At 39.7% G+C, this 20680-nt stretch overlaps 2 protein-coding genes across 2 annotated transcripts; one reads left to right on the top strand and one right to left on the bottom strand.

Moving 5' to 3' along the window:
• Positions 1-1877: 1877 nt before the first annotated feature.
• On the top strand, positions 1878-5663 carry yrdc (yrdC N(6)-threonylcarbamoyltransferase domain containing). Its single transcript, XM_023401098.1, has 6 exons — positions 1878-2126; positions 2483-2678; positions 3556-3670; positions 3783-3902; positions 4020-4150; positions 4793-5663. The coding sequence occupies exons 1-6, from the start codon at positions 1955-1957 to the stop codon at positions 4857-4859; spliced, it is 801 nt and encodes a 266-aa protein (XP_023256866.1). The 5' UTR covers positions 1878-1954; the 3' UTR covers positions 4860-5663.
• Positions 5664-5826: 163 nt separating this feature from the next.
• Positions 5827-19302, bottom strand: LOC111651138 (glycoprotein endo-alpha-1,2-mannosidase-like protein). The gene is made up of 4 exons (XM_023401096.2): positions 18366-19302; positions 16025-16134; positions 9171-9247; positions 5827-8064 (listed from the first exon to the last, which is right to left on the bottom strand). Exons 1-4 carry the CDS (start codon positions 18874-18876, stop codon positions 7428-7430), a joined length of 1335 nt encoding a protein of 444 aa, XP_023256864.1. The 5' UTR covers positions 18877-19302; the 3' UTR covers positions 5827-7427.
• Between the last annotated feature and the right edge of the window lie 1378 nt (positions 19303-20680).

Here is a 20680-nt window from a genome sequence, read left to right as displayed (position 1 = left end):
AAAAAAACAAGCACAGGGAACCACAAGGAACAGCAGGGAGACACAAAAACTTAACCAAGAAACAGGAACAGGCAACATGAACAGACCGAGGGTAAAGCAGACATGAATAGACTGAGGACAACCAGACGCGGACGGCTCTGCGACCAACCAGACATGAACAGGAGACGTGAACCGATGAGGACAAACCTAGAAATCAACAGACGAACCGACACAGACAAAGGCGAGCACAAAGACTATATAGACAAGGGAGGCAAGGGTGATTGAACACAGGTGAAACACATTAGGGCGGGGCAGACAATCACCACACAGAAAACAGGACCAAGACAGGAAGCAAAACACTGAGACACACAAGGAAACAAATTACAAAATAAAACAGGAAGTGCACGGGGAAACAGAGCACAAGACAGGGAAGACTAAACTAAACACTAAAAATACCCAAAACCAAGAACAGAAACCCAAAACACAGAAAACTAAATCAAGAAAGTCCAAGAAAGTCCAAGAAAGTCCAAGAAAGTCCAAAAAAACAAAACCCTGGAGCCTCCAGGCTGAGACCATGACAATGATGAAGCATAGTCATAAAATGTCATATTATAGTAAGGCATAAAAACATTATGGTTTAATAAGGCATAAAATGTCATAAAGAAACATCAAAAAACGTCACAGTATAGTATGGCATAAGATTAAAAAAAAAAACGTCATAGTATAGTAAGGCATAAAATGTCATAGTATAGTAAGGAATAAAATGGCACAAAGACGTCATAGTATAGTAAGGCATAAAATGTCATAAAAACATCATTATATAGTAAGGCATAAAAACGTCATAGTATAGTAAGGCATAAAAACGTTAAAAAAAATCATAGTATAGTGAAGCATAAAATGTCAAAATCGTCATAGTATAGTAATGTATAAAATATCATAAAAATGTCATAGTATAGTAAGGCATAAAAACGTCAAAAAACATCATAGTTCATAGTAGGGCATAAACACGTCATATGCATAAAATGTAATAAAAATGTGATAGCATAGTAATGCATAAAATGTCAAAAAAACATCATAGTATAGTCACGCATAAAAACGTCAAAAAACTTCATAGTGTAGTGAGACAGAAAATATAAGTAGGGACACTTCCCTATTGTCCATATGCATAAGCATGGCTATAATTCATGAGTTGATTGTCAACTGAATTCTGTCACATTACTGGTTAAAACACATTAAACTCATTATAGAAGCCCATTGGGGGATCTCATTCAAATGATCATGTAAACATAGAAATCGAAATATAATTTTCCACATGTATTTGTTCTAGGATTACACTGGACTTGACTTGATGGATATGAGAAGAGCAGGAAAAGCAGTCAGCAGGTTCCATTTCAAAGTATTTAATCTTTTGCTTGCAGTGAGTCAGGTTGTAGTAGTTACAGCTGAGTGGTTAGTTAGACTAGTTAGTGTAGTATTTCTACAAATAAAAGAAAGTGCACATACAGGTCAAATTCCATCATATGATTTTGAATAAACAACAACAATGAACAATTCACAAACGTCAACATACATTTGCACTTAGCACAAGAAGGACAATGAAATTAGATTATACCCCCTAAGCTGACATTTTCATTTTCATTATATAACGTGAGGAACTGCAGAAGAATTGTACTTCATGCAGGGACACGTAATTTATTTATTTTTCAAATTTTCTTTATGAGACAGTTTCAAATATATTCATTTATGGACTACTTGTTAAATTGTAAAATGAATTTGTCTGGGGGTTTTTTTGTAATTAAGTTTCTTATCTAATGGTGTTTCTTCATTTTAAGTAAAATTTCCCTGACATTGCCCTTTAAGAAACGTGTCGTCATAGTTTGGGGGCGTAACCCGGAAGACTTTTCTGTGATGTCATCTGGCGACAACATGCTCCTCGGCTGTGAATCGAAAAGTCCGTGGTTGTAGCTTTGGTTTTATGAAGTCAGTTTGTAACATCGCTGTTGAATTACTCAAATCAAGAGGAGCTCACAGATCCGCCGCGGCTCGCCGAGTCGGAGCAGAAATGTGCAAAGAGCTCAAAACCAAAGTGCTGCGTTTACTGCCGCCGACCTCCAACGGGCCGACTGTTAACCAGGAGGGCCAAACAGGTGAGCTGAAGTACACGTGGGTTGCTGTAGAGTTGTTTGTTTTCCAAACAGGTGAATGTCTCCGAGAGGTTTCAGCGGCTGAAGACAGATTGACATAAGGTGTCAGTAAACGTCACAGTGTGTTGCATCAGACTCCTGATTTTCCTGTTGTCAATGATATGGACCTTCCCCGGTTTGTTTTTAAAAGGTGAAATCCTTTCTGTGATTGTGAAAACATCAGTTCCTGCAGCTTAGGAAAAGCTTTTACTCTATGTGCGCCCCTCATTCCTTGAGATGTTTTTGCCCTGTGTTTTGTTGTCATTGGAGCTTTTGCTGTGGATGATGCCCCATTGACCCTCCCTGTTTTTGAACTGCAGATGGTGCTGAAATCCTGCGTTGCACGGTGAAGGCCCTGAAGGAGGGCCATGTTGTTGCTGTGCCCACAGACACAATCTACGGCCTGGCATGTCTGGCCCAAAACTCTGAAGCCATCAGAAAAACCTACAACATCAAAGGTCGAAATGGACACAAACCACTGGCCATCTGTGTAGGAGAAGTCCAGGATATTTATAAGTAAGTTTCTGCTGTTTTACCATTAGAATGAGAGGAACACTGATCGTGGCCCATTTTGTTGTTTGGCGGAGCGTGAACAGTAATATTTCTAAGAGTTACAGTTTTAATGCAGACTTCTGTGCAATTTAAAACATCAGTGGCAACTTGTAACTGTAACTTGTGTTGGTGTCAGTCCCTCAGAAGTGTGATTTCTTTCTAGACCTACTATTTTGCACACACAATATGTTACTCATACACAGCGGAGTCACACGTATAAGAGGCAGAGATAACATCTCCACACCAACAAGACACGGTTTACATTTCAAGCAACAAGCACACCTGCTATAACAGAAATACCCCTTTATTCATAACTTAATTTGCTAGATAGATACATCACTAAATCAGAAGACACATGGCAGACTGATGGAAAAAACTGAGCATCATCACTCTGGACTGAATTTTGGTTGCAGCTAACAATTACTTTCATTATTGATGAATGTGATTAAGATTGTTTTTCAATTAATTTCTTGGTTTATAAGTGGTGGTTTCAGTCCAAAACCCAAGGATTTCCAGTTAATCACATAACAAAAAGAAAAGCAGCAAATCGTCATAAATGAGAAGCTGGAACAGGTAGCATGTTTGATATTTTTGCTAGAAATATAAAATGATTATTGGTTATCAGAACAGTTTGCTTTTCTTTTCATTGACAAACCCACACACTGACTAATCATTTAATAATTTCAGCTCAAGGCTAAATATAGAACATCTTTAGACTGACAATGCTTTGAACAGTGTAATACCATCTGAAGTGGAATTTTACAGCTCACAATTTACAGCATCACTGACTTTAAAAGTACAGCTCAACTTGAACTTGGCTTGTTTTTGTTCATGTGGTCAGGTACTGCAAGGTGAAGGTGAAGAAAGAGCTGTTAGGTGACCTGCTGCCTGGTCCCGTCACTCTGGTGTTTGAAAGGTCTGAAACGCTGAACACAGATCTCAACCCCTTTACCTCAGTAAGTTCACTCCTTTTAGGAGACATTACTGAAAATAAAACACCAAATGATTCCAAGTGATTTGTTAATAAATGTCAATAATCTGTTGTTTTCATGTCCTTGTGTCCCTCAGCTTGTAGGTGTACGTATCCCAGACCATGCCTTCATGAGGCGCCTTTGCCAGATGTGTGGGGAGCCACTGGCACTTACCAGCGCCAACATCAGCTCATACACCAGCACTGTGAAAGTACATGTAAGAGGAAAAATGTTTCCCAGCATCTTAATTAATGTAAGAATGATGTTTTTTCTTTTTTTTCTTGCTTCTTTATCTTTAATGCTGCTGTTTGTTTTGTTTTTTTTTATTCTGAAGGAGTTCCAAGAACTCTGGCCTAACCTAGCAGTAGTGGTGGATGGCGGACCAATAGGAGACCAGAGCCGTGCAGGTTCAACGGTGGTCGATTTATCCCAATTTGGTAAATACAACATCATCAGGCCAGGCTGGTAAGTTAATGCTGTTACTGGGACCAGTTGGCTTTCATCTCCTGCAGTTACAAATCTCAAAATTATTTAAATGATAATAATGATAATTTTGTGACCTGTTCCTGTTTACTTAACAACTCTGGAAGAAAATATATGCACCAAAATCGGGCACAGGCTAATTTCTTAGAAAGCTCCACCTGCATTGTGCACCTGCCAGTGTTTTGGTTTACTGCTGTGCTTTCTACTGAGGCAACAGTGTCATGACAACATACTCCACCACTGGGAGGATGAGCCAGCTGCAGCACCTGCTATGATTATGAGTCTCCTGGAAGCTAGTAAACAAAATGTGAGCAAGCCTGTGCAGACAGAATATTTAAATACTGACCACAGAAAGTAATCAGGGGTGTTTTGCATTAATTAGTGAACTAAAACACTGCTGCAGTCTACTACACACAGACGTATTTGCGATGCTCTTCCACAATCTTACCACACTGTCACCACAAAGAGGGACAATGGTGATAAAATGCCATATGGAGTCAAGTTGATTGTATTGTGTTTAAACTCTACTTTGTGACTGAACTTCACCTCCCGCCAACCTTCCCACACTTAACCTGAAGGAGACTTGGTACATTAATTGAGAAATGACTGTAATTCTGTTTTCAGTGCCCTCTCTTCTACGGTTGATGTGCTGGAGCGCAAATATGGACTGTCAGAGGACTCGGGAAAATGACCTTTGAGCTCTCCACACTCCACAACACATGCTGAGACGCACAAATAGCTTTGACCTTGGGGCTTGGTCAGAAAAGATGAATCCTTTTGATGTTCACACAGAAGAATTTAGTGTTTCTCAGGAAAGACTAAACATCATGAACAATTCAGGTCTTAAACCACTGGTATTGTTATGGCTGCTGCTTTAAGGTCTGATGTTACTTTTTTCTTTTGATGAACATATTTTCTGCCTTACTTTGTGTGTACTATCCTGGGATTATGTGGGATTTTAAACTGAGTATTGTAATTGTAAAAGTTTTTTTTTTTTTTTTTTTTTTTTTTTTGCAATTATAAACAAAAAACATTTTTTGAATTTTCAAAGCAGTTTAACTAAGAATACAGTGGTTTCAGTTAATATTTTGACATACTATTTTGATGAGGGTTATGCGTCATAGGCCCCCCATATAAGACCTGAATCAATCTTTCTGATAACATAAAAGGATAGGAGTTCATTGACTACGCATGAAATTTTTATGAGTTCAGAACAGTTTTTATTAAATTATGAATCCCCTGTATTTATTTTGTCAGTTTGAACTGTGCGAGGCTCTTACTACAGTTGGTCCCCAGCTTCAGTTACAATAACTCTGTTTTATGTTGTAGCTTAAACTACATGTACAAGTTAGAAGATACTGTAATACTTAAGAGTCATGTTCGTTCACACACAGACCAAGTGGATGCATACTATGAAATACTGATCTGATGTAAATTTGTTTTGATGGAATGTATAAGCTTGGCACAGCCACAATAAAAGGTGTTTTTTTTTTCAGTATCGCTCTTCATTATGAATATGAGGCCATTTGACACATGCTTTCGGTATTTTTAGGTGTCTGGATTACTCATTGTTGATTATTAATGGCATGTGAAATCAAGACTCAGATTGTGTTTAAAAAATAAAAAAATATCAACCAAAGACAAATTATTCTCAAAGATGCCTGTCTGAAAGTACTTTTACTTTTAATAGACAGCAGGATTTCATCAACTCTAAATCACACACACATCCATACAACAGAGTGCCCCAGTAAGTGATAGGTTTTTATCCAAAACATTGAGCCCCAGCCTCAAAACTTTCAACTTCTGATTCTATTGATTTAACTTAAGTGAAAGAAGGTAATGTGTGCCCACAATGAACATGGCTTTTTTTTCCATACAGGTAATTACACCAAAATTCTGATTAATTCAAGTAGGTCTGAATATAATATAATAATAATATAAGTTTAAGGCAAAATTTAGTGTAACTGCCCTCCAATGGCCTGACTGACTTACTCTAATACTGAACACCTTTGTTGGTTAGCATAGTGAAGAGTAGCAGTGGTAATCTTCATGCTACAAATATTCAAAAGGACATTTAATTTTACTCACCAGCTAATATACATTTCTTGGAGTTTCTTCAAGATGGTTTTCAGTGGTGCAGCCTTTTTGACAGAATTACAACAATCTGAAATTATATGAAACCTTATTAAATATTGTACAATATATATAAAACAAATAAGACAGAGAACTGAAAACTGAAATAAAACTTTTAAAGCAATAGGTTGTCATATTGGGAAATAAATGTATTTGCTTTTGTGCTGAGAGATAAGTTGATTTAAGTTTTGTCAGGTAACTAGCAGAGACTCCATAAAGTCACTGCACTTGGCCAAGAAGTAGTCCAGCACATAACACCTTGTAAAACTGCAACTTGTCCTTTCTAGATTTATGTTTTTGTATTGATTTAACAAACAAGATATAATGTTTAAAGGGTGGATGTTATTACCATTAAACAAAACCAGGCTAGTTGTTGGCTTTATGCTAAGCTAAGCCAAGCGGCTGCTGCCTGTAGCTTCATATTTAAACAATCTTCTCATCAATATTTCCCAAAATGCTGAACTATTCCTTTAATTTTATAGGACTCATGTTGAAGATTTTTGTATGACATCTGCAATAAAACCACTCTTCACTTGCTTCACTTGCTTAACCCTCATGTACTGGTTTTAAAAACACTATGTCATCACCATATTAATGAGCTCTCTGAACCTGAGCAAAGGGAAGATCAACATTTGTGTCTCATTCTGTTTAATGAAAAACCATAAAAGTGCCACTATTGCTATTGTAATGAGTTATATATGAAGACTTCACATGGTGACACGTAGTATTTATGAATATGTCAGGCAGTAGTTTTTCTGATAGTGGGAGTGTTTGAGCTAATTGTGAAATAAGTCGCAGTCAGTGATGAGTGACAGACCTACAGAGCATTTTAGAGGTCTGGGCTGTCAATAAAAGTTGGAGAAAATTCCCCAGACTGACTCTTTATTGCGGCTTTACCTGAAAGTTCAATTAAGAAAGTCCTGTTCAGATTAGCATGTGAGCACAAATTTGCACACACACACTTGCAGCAACTCTAACATCCAGTATAGTTAAAAGGTAAAAGAAAGTCCTTATGCGCTCACATCTATACTGATCAGTCTCTACATTCACTCCCTATTCTGTTGTTCTTTCATGTGTACACAAACATCAACTAGAGCATCCTGTTTCAAGTTCATTTGAGCAAAGCTCACATAAGCCATTGCTCTTTCTCTTTGTTGAATTCCTCTGCCCAGCGGCGGGTCAGCTCCAAGTAGTGATCAGGTCCATGTGGCTGATAGTCCAAGTATACACGTGTCACAGTTTTTTTAGGCATTGCCCTCTCTATCTGCGTCCCCTCGTGCCATTCATTAAAGGACGTGATAGTGACAATCTCTGGCCTCACATTGAGCGCCGCCTGCAGGGCCGTCTCGTAGTAACGGCCGTTCACTCGGTTGCGCGTGTTGTGGTTGTTCCACGGCCGAATGCTGGTGTCGATGTAACCAGGTCCCACGCTGGGGATGAAGAGGAGATTGTTGCCGTCACAAAACGCTTTGATGGCCTTCCAATTCTGGTGAGAAGAGCCGAAGGAGAAGCCATTGGAGGCAAAATAAGTGTACATGCCATCAAAGCCACCTGCAAGGATGTCGTGCTTGTGGCGCTCCTCCACGATCAGGGCAATGAAGATGGAGTCATAAGCTGAGCCACGCACACTGTGGGAGCCGGTGGGAGTCAAAAATTCAGACCAGGACTCTGGGGGAGTTAGGTAGGAGTCGTAGATGTAAAACAGTGGGAGACTCTTCCCTGTGCTTGAGGTGAACTTGTAGAAGGCTCCATGGTCACCGTACCTTTAAAGACAACGATACAGTTAGTTAGTGCTGAAACAAGTCAAGAGGCTGCACTGTTCTTTACAGGAAAATGATCATTTTGCAAGCTTTAATCGAAAAGTTAGTTTCTGAGTTTGGTGGAGTTTGAGTCATTAAAATCAATTGAACATGGAAAGGGTTTATCCTCTGGGGAGCACGAATCTTGGCACTTAGACCCCTGAAGAGGCGATTGGCCAGCATGGGTCAGTCATTACAAACACATGCCCTGCAGTCAAATATTGTTCACACCCACAGAACTTTATTTTAAATTCTGGTGGAGAGCCAAAAGTTCATGAAGATGCCAAATTTGCTTGGGAAAATTTCAAGGAAATGTGTATAAAATAATGCGAGAAATGTAGAATATTAACGTTCAATGAAATGGCACAGCTTCACTTAATATCTACCTTACAATAAAGAATATATTTAATGTGATGCTGTCAAGACATTGTGTAGTAAGATGAGTGTAAAAACTTTAAATAATACAAAAGTGGAAACTGTACATTAAAGCGGTTTGGAAGGATGTTTACAGGGTCACCAAAAACATTAAGATTTATCCTACCATGTTCCATGAATGTCCACAGCAAATATAACATTTCAGGATACCCTGTCATGAACAAACGTGGTCATGGGAAAATTATGACCAAATGATGTGTCCTAGTAAAAATAGTATAGAGGGGAATAGTATATAATTGGCATTGAACAGTACATAATTATATAATCTTGCTCTGGAAGTGTCTGGCAGACCAGTCATGCCACATGCTATTATCATCACTATCGAGACAAAATATTAAGATTTGCTTGTTGTTTCTTGTTTAAATCTTTTGGGGGAATTATCTTTGAGGGGTGGACTTTTGAGTTTGTATGTACTTGACAGTTGCTCCTTTTCAGAGCAACCCCACTACTAAAGGTTGAGGAAAAAGCATTTGCTTCAAAAACTCATTCATAAGTCATGAAACTGGCCTTATATAATCAGAAATTCTTACTTAAAGTATTTCAGTTTTGTGACTACTGTTCTTTCAGTTATGCATGAAATCTTAATGGCTTTCTATTTGAGTTGACACAGTGATGGAGAGGTGCAGAGTGCCTACCTGTCAATGATATACTTGATGTTGTCATGCACGCTCTGGTCATTGCGTCCTCTGTATGGTTGGATGTGAAATGCAACCTGGGAAAAACATGCAAAAAGACACATGACTTGTTGGCTTCCATTCATCCTATTACCTGTTAATTAAAAAAAAAAAAAAGGTGCCACAATCAGCACTTACAGATGACCTTAGCAAGTATTGACCATGAATCAACAGTCAGTTTCTCAGGGAAAAATAAAATGAATATTATAGTCAAAGGTTGTTATAGATGATTATACCGTTAAAAAAAATAGAAGTAGTTCTACCATTTCAATTCTGCAAAACAAAAGAAGTTAATCATGCACCATTTTGACATGGTGTGGCCCGAAAGCATAGCATGGCATCTGCTTTCTCTAACCTACTGCTATGTTATGGACTATATTCGTTTACAGTCTTCTAAAAACTTCTGAATAAAAGAGGGCAACACTGACTTGGTACAACCACACTATCTTACCCAGATCCATGCGAGTGTAAAGAACCATGTTTTCCCTCTGTTTCAGTTTCCTGACAAATTCTGTCACACTGTAGAAGAGGTTTTTCACCCAGAGTGGTACCTCTCAAGAGACTGTTGTAACACTCAGATAATGGCTCTAAAATGGGTATTTGCAAATGATGAACAAAAGCAGCAGAGGAACAAGGGACCTAAAGTGACATGTACACAAAAAGTTAAAGGCATGGCCAGAGAATTCACTGACTTTGAATAATGCATGATCAAAGGGAAACACTTTTCTTCTCCAGCAGTGGACAACCATGGGGAACAATGTGAGGGAAAATGGCTTTTTAAGATGATGGAGGCCAACAGCAACTAAATGAATGCAAGATGTCATCAGCTGAACTGACACATGGTTGACTGAGCCTACAGTGTATAACTCATGACTTATTCCAGATATAAACCTAGTGTTAAGCCTGCATCTAGTCCAGTATTTTTACTTAAAATAAACAACCATTATCTAGCAAAAGATCTTAATGAAAAAGCTGCTTTTGTTCACAGCATTTAATCTTTGTTAGCTGTTGTAATTACATACCAATCATCAGTTAAAATGGTTTAGTGACTGGAAGCTGTGGAAAAAGGTCTGTTGGCAACACAGTATTTTACTATAATCTAACTTCTAACTTAATCCACCTAATCTAATTTATTGGCCATAAGTGTACCGATGCATTAAGTGATGTTTGGAATAGACTGTAGCCTTGCAAATTGTTTTAAACTGTCTATAGATAAACTGTCAGCTGGAAGCAAGAAAACAGAATCACTTACGCCAGTAACGAAGATGCTAAGTGCTTTTATGAGCAAGAAAATGTACATTTTGATGGTGTCAGATGCATTTTGCTTCCAAAATATCAATTTTAATAAAAGATAGAGGAAGGAAGATCCTGGCGGTCTGAAATCAATGTTTATGAAGCCATAACTCTCTGGACTTCTTGCCCAGTAAAGTGAGATCAAACATGAACCTATTTTAAAAAGCTGTGGGGTATTAGATGATATGACGCCACGTAATAATCATCGACAGATGTGGGGGGGGCTGTGATGCTCTCCTGTTCACTGCAGCAGAGTGCAGGCTACTAGAAAACTCTGCTCATTTTTGTAAACACACTGGCCCATTACTCTGTGATAATTTAGAAGTAAATGAGACAAGAGTCAACGCATTTTAATACCTCATAAACACTGACAGCATGAGCCTGGAACGACCCCAGCATGATTTATGCTGAGCAGATTGGAATTTAGTGCCATGTCATGCAGAAAGCTCTAAAGAAGGGATGTGAGCCGTCACAAAGATAGAGGTCCAGACCTTAACAACAATTAGATTAATTTCAACAAAACTGAGGAATTCTTTATTCGAGATTGTCAGTTTCACTCTGTGGTCAAAGCCATTGAACGCACATCCCAATGTAAGGTCACAAAAAGACTGAATGTAGCTACTCGGTGCATCTGGAAACAAGAAAGTGTGGCTGATGCCATCATTGGGCACCCATGGGCCATATTCCCCTGTGTACATGCAACTACATGGCCTACTTACTAGATTCAACTTTTACAGCCCCTCAGGGTGCAGATTGTTCAGAGGCAAACTGAGTCATGGGACCTATGATGCACACTTCCCCTCTGCCCCTTCCCTCCTGCACCCAGCTTCTGACCCCCACCCCTCCACCCTGTCCCCACCAAACCGCCCCCACCCTCCCCTGGGCAGAAGGACTATTTCAGCTCCTCTTCAAGCTGAGGTCGAGCAGCAGCAGCACTGCTGTGGAGGCTCCATGTGATCTGCTCTCCAACCCAACAGCCATACACAATACACGATGCACGAGCTGTGTGTGGGTGCTGCTGAAATGCTGCTCAACTTATATAATAAGAAAAAGTACATCGCTTTCTTTTGTGGTGTTACACAAAGAGGGATCAGTGTGTTTTTAGCAGTGTGTTGTGGGATAGCCAGGATTTGTTTTTAGCTCTGTTCTAGTTTCCATTCACCTGCATCTGTATTAGGCACAAAAGCATGTCACTTAGGTTTCAGTAAACTGTAGGAGCGCTGTATCAAAATCTAGATTTTCTTTGTTCTAATTTTGTTTCCCTGTGTTACTTGTTCTGTTACAAGCTCTAAAATATTTTTAATGACTCATCTTAAACTCAGGTATATATACATAACTGTCCTTATCCAATCTGATGTGATTAGGGGCAACTAGCTAATCCTACCCAACATATAAAACTTAAATGTTAACTTGTAGGTCATAATGTCTTGCAGAGAAATAGTAAGAGGATCTTGATCTTGGAGCACAAGTGAATTTGATTTAAATCTCTCTCATAACTAAACACAGACCACATGTTTCATAACCCTCTGAATATATATATATATCAAACTGAAAATATCATGTTTGGACTGTAAAACACAAAATTTCAATACATTTCCACCTACATTTCTAACAGGCATTTTTCATTCAAAACCATTAATCCATAATAAAAAACAAATTTGCAGCTCTGAATCATATTGTGTTCAGAGTCTGATTTTCCTCAATACATCTGGGGTCACCAGACACCCATCAGCAAATGTATGTCCAGGGGCCTCTAATAGCTTAATCTGGCCATAAATCATGGAAAGGTTAATGCCATATTCATGCCTCATGAAGGTACATAAAACCATGGTAAAGGCTAATTCACATGCTGCCTTTGATTGCTCTGTCAACCAGAGCGCTTGGCTCCTTGTCGTCCTCGTCCTCAGTTAGGAGACAAATCACCACAGGACAAGAAAGGGTGGAGATAACAGATGGAGACCAAAGCACACACAGAAAGGTATCCTCTCCCTCTTTCACAGAATAAAAGTTTTGTGTGTTTTAGACAAGCAGAGTTCTCCTGAGACTTCAATTTCCCTGGGTTTTCTTTCTTTGTCTTATCTCTGTATAATTTGTGCACTAGACTTTCCACAGGCCTGATGTTTCAAAGCAAAACTGCTCACATATTTTCTTAAGCGGCTTTCAGATTAGCTGTTAGCCACTTTGCTACCACAAACAGATATGTGTGTTTCCTGAATTCAGATCTGATACATTTTTGGCTGCTGGCACTGCTCCTGTGGGACCATCTGTCGTTGTCCTTCTCCACTTGGGCTTCCCTCCCTCCTTTTAGCCTGCCTTTCAGTCGAAAAGAGCAAAGACATTATCTAATGTTGTTGCTTAAAAAAAAAAAAAAAAAAAAAAAAAATCAGCATTAGTAGTTCCAAATGATCAGAGCCAAAGTTCTTTACCTTGTCAGCGTTTTTCTGAAATTATGCAAGAAGAAGCACTTCAAAGATAAATGTCCTTCTGTGCAGAGGGAGTGGGAGGAGTTCATCAAAAACAAGGAGAACTGGAAGAGGATGCTTAGAAACCCTGCACTCAACATGCTGCTGTGCATGCAATTTTATTCTAGAGCTTTCTCTGCTCTCTGAGTGTGATCTTCTAAATGCTTTTATAAAACACAAAGATGAGCAGTTCCTTATTTCAATGATATACTAAAAATGTTCAGTGGATTTATACAAAGCATGTCACAGTCTGTTTTCACACACATGCTTCCTCCACGCTTTTTATGAAAATGTCATGCTAGCTGGGTCAGTGATGACAATAAAGCACGGCATTAAATTCAGTCTATTAGCTTCTATCCTGACAGCATTATGTGTAAAACCTCATCAGCTCAGCGTTGCATATCTAATCCCATCGTTCTTGTCGTGCCCTCACGGAGATACATTATATCTTTCCCTGCAGCCAAACGGCAGAATAAACAAATGTGATATCAAATCTGACAGGCATGCCTAACAAACCTACTGCCTCTCATCAGACTTGTTTATAGAGAGGATGAGGTCAATATGTGTCACATTGCTGCTGGAAAGTAAATTATCTTTATCTTCACATCAGGATACAAACTCTGGAATGATAACAAGCTGTGTAATAATGAAGACCCTTTCTGTTACTTTATATACAATTAACCTTGATGATAACTTTAGCAACATGTAAATACAACTTGTTTCTGTGTAGGTTTTGAGTTATTTTAATCGTATACAATACTTCAATGCGCTTCTATAAATACAGTTACATTTGTAACCTGCTGATGTTAGCATATATGAAGCTTATTCTGTACTGATCTTTTTCACAATTTGACAAACTTTGTATCATGTCTCAAATATGTTATGTCAAGTAAATAAGGACTCAAAAAGCAAAAAAATTCTCAATGCTATGGCCTCAGTTTACTATTTTATTTCCGATGAACATCATTAGGGCTGCAACTATATTATTTTCATTATCACCCATTGCAATTTCCCAAGTGATCTCTTAAAACATTTTGTGTTGTTCCATCAACAGTCCAAAACCCCAAAATATTCAATTTACAATAATATATGACGAAGAAAAACAGTAATTCCTTATATCTAAGAGGCCGGAACAAGAGCATATTTGGCATTTTTTCATTGACACAATCGATAATGAAGTTGCAGATTATTCTTTGCTCAATTCACCAGCTTTTTGTTTCAGCTCCAAAAATTATAATAACTCTAACAAAACCTTACAGTAATGCTGATGCTTTGTACTTTGTTTTTCCTTTTCAGCATGGACCAGTAAAGGTTTTATCTTGTACCTGCCCCCCTAGCATGTCATCTGTCTGATTTTTCTTTACTTAAATATGTAGTGTGTTGTGCAAATGCCGTTGGTGCATTATTAATGGTACCTGCTTCGACATAAGAAAACTCTTACAAGCCAGTCTCTCTTATATGACATTTCTAATTCAGTCATACGGAAAGAATGCCCCTCGAGCAGCTTTTGATCAGCACATGAACACATGATGTATCTCTCTTCAACTCTCAGTTCAGAGAAATTTTAAAGCGGAAGTCTTAACAAAAGAACCTCAAACTCTGATCACCATGTCGATCAAAAACAGCTATGTCATCAAAGACAGAGTCATAATCTTACTTTGTCTCTCTATCTGAGCATCTGATACGAATTGTATCGTATTACAAGAAAGGGTTTCCCGTAAAAGTTTAATAAGCCCACAATATAGTGACAGGAGACAGAGGGGCCAACATGGGCGGCAGTTATTTTCTCCATCGCACCATTTTCCGACCTAATTGGCAAATGGTCATGTGGTTTTGCTACTCCCCCACCTCTCCACCCTGCTGATGTGCTCCCAAGCTCATTGAGTCCTCACTGAACAACTGCTCCAGCAGCAGAAGCAGCTCTTTGACCTGTTTTTCACTCTAATGCTGGGGATGTCACTGCAGTGGCAAACATCCGGAGTCAAATGCCTGAGTAGCAGAGACAGCCTTACAGGAGAAACGGCAAAACAAGTCGAGCTTCGGCAGCTCTCAATCTTACTCTCCAGTGGCAAAAGGAAACTGCAGCATCACAGTATAACTCATCACAGCACAATAGCTGGTTTGAGATTACTATCCTGAGCGGTGTTAAACTCGCTGCTCACCTCTGTGAAGCATCAGTAATCCATAGCATTGTGTCACTGTGCTACTAGTAAGGTGAATGGATGGAAAGATAATAGACAGACAATCATATTTACTCATTGAACCTCTAGCAACCATTCAGAAATAAAGTAATGGGCATCTCTCCATGAAATGACATTTGACTTCTACAAGCTGGAAGTTTTACACATTAGGCTATTTAAATACAATATAGTGCATTGGCTGTGTCAGTTGTAGCCTTTCTGCAGTTTAGTCTAGTTTGTAGTGTGTGAAAGGCATACTTTCAGTTGGTTAACTGTACATAACCTATTACCAGACATCCCCCACTTTTTCACACAAGCCTGAAAATAATGGTTACTATTCTTCAACCCTTTTGATTACAGTCAATAGCCTGGACTCAATCTAAAACAAAACTACCACTAAGTTTTTGGACATTTATTGTCTGGAACCTTTTATGCTGTTGTCTTGTCCAGGTCTTGCTTGCAAAAAGGGCTGGTTCACTGGAATTTACCAAATTAAATCAACAGAATAGAGGGGAATGTGCTTAAAATGCCTACTGCAAAGCCTATATCACCTGGTGGAAAACCAACAACTCCATCAACAGTTGTTGATTTAAAATGGACAAATCAACAATCATTTTCCTGGGACTACTTGGTGTATGCTGTGAAAACTGAGCTGAATATCATGCCTCAGAATAGATTTGATTCATTGCTCTGTTTTGGAGCCATGGACTCTTTCCTGGCTTTGTGTCAGGTCTTTCACACACACACACACACACACACACACACACACACACACACACACACACACACACACACACACAAACACAAACACAAACACAAACACACACACACACACACACACACACACACACACACACAAAATGTGCTGATGCCTTTTTACCTTCAGGTTGTGTCTATATGCAGCATCCAGTACAGCTGGTACCAAATCCTCAGCAGGTTCCCCGTTGTCATCAGCCAGACCAGGAGGATACCAGGACAGGACCAGAACCCCTGGAGACACACAGAAACACACAAGTCTGATCATGTATTCAGGACTAAAGGCATTGGCTAATACCTCAGAGAGGTGTGAACCTATGTCCAAAATGCATATGAACCTCTAAAAATGTTAACTTATGCATTGTTGGAATGGTGTATGGATTTCATGTTGATTGCAAGAAATGCTGACAATCCTGTGGGGGGAAAGGGTGGTGAAAAACCTTTGCTTTCATTAATCTACAGTGACATTTTCATGCAGCCCTTCACACAGTTTTACAGACCCATTTGAGACCACTGAATTAAGTTGTGCTTTTATTAAAAAGCACTAAAATTTCTACCCTGATAATTCATTAGGGTAATTACTGTTCTTATTTTACAGGACTCTGACAGATGCTGGTAAGGTTTGTGGAAAGATGCTGGATGGATGATGAGACAATATGCCCTTGTACACAGATATGCAAAAGGCCCCTGACCCCTACTACATAGGAAAAACAACTATTAATGACTATAAACTACATTATGCATCTCTTATTGGACATTTTCAGTCTCTTTGTAGTCGTTTTTTGCTTCTGATCAGGGTCATTATGCATCACTTTGTGGTTGTTTTGCGTCTCTTTGTAGTCATTTTTGTCTTTTTGTATTTCGGTTCAGTAATTCATCCGTGGCTGTCTAGAGGAGAATTGATAGGTTTTATCTGAATGCCTATCTGCCCATCGTCCATATCCTGCACCCGATTGATGAATAAGCATCTGTCATTTTAAGACTATTTATTATGTCTTGTTTTAGTGGCAATCTCTCTGCATAGGTAGAGTTTGTGACAGCTCATAAATTGCAGTAGAGAAATGCTTGTTCATGCTCTGATGCAGGCTGAGAAATGGTGTCATATTGGCCACAGTGGTTGCACCAGAGAGGATCCGGCACATTGGATGTGCACTCAGAGCTAATTCATTAAACTCATGTCTGCTTGCTGCGGAGCTGTGGGAACTATTAGATTACAATACTCAACTATGTCTGGTGTGTATAAAGAATATGGCCACTGCTGTTTGTTTATTTACGGGCCTCTGAAGTTTTAGGGGATCAGTCATCAAGCCAAAAGAACAATTTAGACTTGGGCTGGCTGTGCTGCCTAATTAAATGGAGTGTTTTAACGAAGCATTGTGAGTCTGTCCACCCGTGATCCATCTGTCAGTGCGGTGAGGTTTCAGAGGGTTGGATGGTCGGTCATCATTCCGGATGGTGTACAATAACCTACTGAGCCGCAGAACAGAAACATCAGGGCCTATCATGTGTTGGCTGCTGATGGCTGGACACACAAGGCTGTTACTTGACACCAGACTACTGTTTTTTTACGAAAGTCATACAAGTTTTTGAAAAGACTAACAACATACTGTACCTATTAATATTTCATGAGACATCCCAAAAAACAGCTCTAAGCCTGGAATGGAGATGATTAGGGCTGAGTGATAATTAAACACCTTACACTGCTTCTTTTCCCTTTCTTGTAACTAAAGCACACACTCCAACTTAACCTTAACACATGGTCTTTATATTAAGATGAATTCATTCCCCTTGGAGATTTTAAAGCTCTAGTATTATTTTTACTATTATTATTAAGTCTGTTTGTCAAACATCTTGTTGTTTATCTGAATACTACAAAAATATTACCATTTACTGACTCTCAGTCAAAACATATCATACCCTAATGATATGACCATATTGTGTTATTGTTTTGCCTACAGTATTTCTGGTGATTTAAGTAATGATTCCAAAACAGTTATTATAGTTTTTAACATTTGTTAAGAGTTATTAAGATCAGGTTTAAAATAAATATACCCTGATATTGATTTCAACTGTATTACTCAGCTCTAGGGGACATGCTGTGTGGAAAAGTTCACTTGAGTGAAACACACTCTAAAGTTGCCTGTCTAAGTTTTGAAATTGTGATAATTTTGACCTAAAAGTTGATCTCTAGTTAACTGAGGCTTCCAAAGTTGTGAAGTTTCTTCTGTGCTGCAGGGGGAAAGCGCAGCAGCAGATATTTGGGGACTTTCAGTTGAGCAAGTGGGGAGCTGTCCAGTGGATGTGTGGTGCTGAAAATGTTTACTGCCCCTCAAGCGAAAAGGAGGCAGTTTTGCGCTTATAGAAGCAAGATTTCTGTGCAGCTGCTGAGCAGGAAAAAAAACACAACACTCAGCTCTTCTCTCTCCAAGAAAATTTTGATTGCCCCATGCATCTCTGAACTGTACCTGCTGCAGATGCTCCGATCTGTTCCATATGGGACTCCAACACGTCCGGGTCCCTGGAGCTGTACGGATTGAGTTCGGGGTAGAAACTGGAGCCGATGTCCTCAGGCGGCATGTGTCTCCCTCTCGGGTAGCTGGACGCAATTTTGGGGTCCCAGTGTGGCACCAAGATGTGGTCCCAGTGAATGTACTTGCCGTCCATATGTGGGGTGCCATACCAGGTGTAGTAAAAGATATGAACATCATAAAAGATGGTGCCCTCAGGGCCGGAGTTGGACAAGACTACTTTGGTGTTGCTGCCAGCTGGGCGGGCTTGACCTGGGGACGCGGTGGCATCACGGGACACGGAGCGCCGGTCCATCTTCCCCGCTATCATCGGCAGGAGCACTAAACCCGGAGCCAGGTCCGAGAAACCGTCACTGGGCTTCAGGGTCCTCAGTCCCATCAAGGTTCCAAAGATGAACAACGTAAAAAGAAACAGAGCTATGCACGCTTTCCTTCGTAGCCGGGCCATGTTAGGCTGGAGTGGCAGAAGCTGCAAACTGCTTGAACGGGACGAGGAGCACAAATAAACCTCTTGTTTGTCCGTTACTGTTTTCCCCGCACCGAGAGTTCACCTCACAATCTGCGAGCTGCTCTTCACAGACGCTACATGATTCCAGTCCAGTCGCAGCACACTACTTGAAGCAGTTCGCTGTGGGATTTACAACTTTAATCTGCAGCTTCATGTTTTGCATTTTGCTGAGTTGTGAGGTCTGTCTGTTCACGTCTCCTCCTGCTCCTGGAAGAACTGCTGGAAATTTCGTTCTCAACGCTGTAGCCTACCAGTAGTCTAACGACTAATCCCGGTGATGTTGACGCTTTACACGGTTCTCCACACTGTAAACTCTCTGAACTCTCTTAACGCTTCCAAGCTGTCTGACCCTGTCCCGCCCAGGAGAAGATCCATCCCCCTTACACTGAGCAGATGACCGGCGTCGAGATGCAGTGTGATGCTCTCCGGTAATGTCAGAGGGATTTTCCAGCCTCAGTGGTTGGTTGGTTGGTTGGTTGGTTGGTCCTTTACACAGTGCATTTTGGATCTCAAAGAGGCGGGACTCCTATGATCTCTGCTTTCCCTGTGGATGCAGATACTTGCGCAGACAAAAATATAACGTGTAAGGAAAGGGAAAAAAAAATCAGAAATGCTGCAGATCAGCAAGAATAATTGATCAAGATTCCAGGCTTTAGGCCTATAATCTTGTCATTATGTCATGAGCGACATCACCGTGACTAATCACAGAGCCCGAGTCTGATCTCTTCGCTGGAGGCACAGAATAAGTGTCAGAATATTTTGTAAAGTTTAAACTCCAGTGTTTGATCGCCTGACTCTCACGTTTGCCCTATGCTGTGAGTTCAGAGATATACTGACATCTAGTGGTCATTTTATAGAACATACGGCAACTTTACCATGCTGCTTTCAGGTGCTACCGGAAATGATGGCATCCTAGATGTCTAGATGTTGTAACGTGCAGTTTAATGGACGGAGAGAGCGGGGGAACTTGTGGGAAAATTATTTATTATTAATAGGCCTATTATGATTTTCCCGTGCTGGAAACCAGCCAATTGCGAATTTCTCTCTACGACTTTTTAATTATATTCATAAGGAGCACTTTATAATTTAAGCCTATTCAATATTTCCACCGTTGAATTAAATAAGAGGTTTATTGGAGAACATGTGAATAGAACCACATCTTAGGCTATTGTTTGTTTCCACTCTCATAAAATAAGAAAAAAAACGTTGAAAACAGTTGTTGGACTAAATTGTGAATGTAATAGAGCGTTCAGTAAAGACAGCCATCTTTGCAGTCCATTAGCTTATTGCACCTTGTCCAGCTGAGTGAGATCCAAACGCCTTGGCTTCCGGCCAAGATAATATGGCAGCACTTGGGAGGTACTGACCCCTCCACTGGAGATGATCTGACTTGCTGACACTTCATTAGATTGTTTCCCTTGTCTACTAAGCAGTTTAGTCTGAGCACTGACCGATGGGCAGATACCTCCATGCAACCTGGGGTTGAAGTTATTTGTTGTCTAATCCAAAATAACTGACTTTTTTTCAGACATTTGTCCAACAACCTGTAGCCTGTCATTACAGTTAAACTGACTGTGTGAGGGTGCTGTCAGCCGAAGGAAAGTGGGTACATGAAGCAGGCCATAATAGCAACCGATTTCTTTTTTTAAATAAGTTTGTGAAAAGATTTAGAAGTTGCCAAAGTTATACAGTGAAATTCTGACAATATTAAAGTGAAAAGAGTGGGAGGAGCTAAAATGTCAGT

Source organism: Seriola lalandi, unplaced genomic scaffold, assembly GCF_002814215.2.
Source record: "Seriola lalandi dorsalis isolate HSWRI2012SDOR001 ecotype SW California unplaced genomic scaffold, Sedor1 jcf7180002053444, whole genome shotgun sequence".
Taxonomy (NCBI): domain Eukaryota; kingdom Metazoa; phylum Chordata; class Actinopteri; order Carangiformes; family Carangidae; genus Seriola; species Seriola lalandi.
The sequence above is the reverse complement of the archived record's forward strand: the minus strand, read 5'-3'. Positions and strand labels throughout refer to the sequence as shown.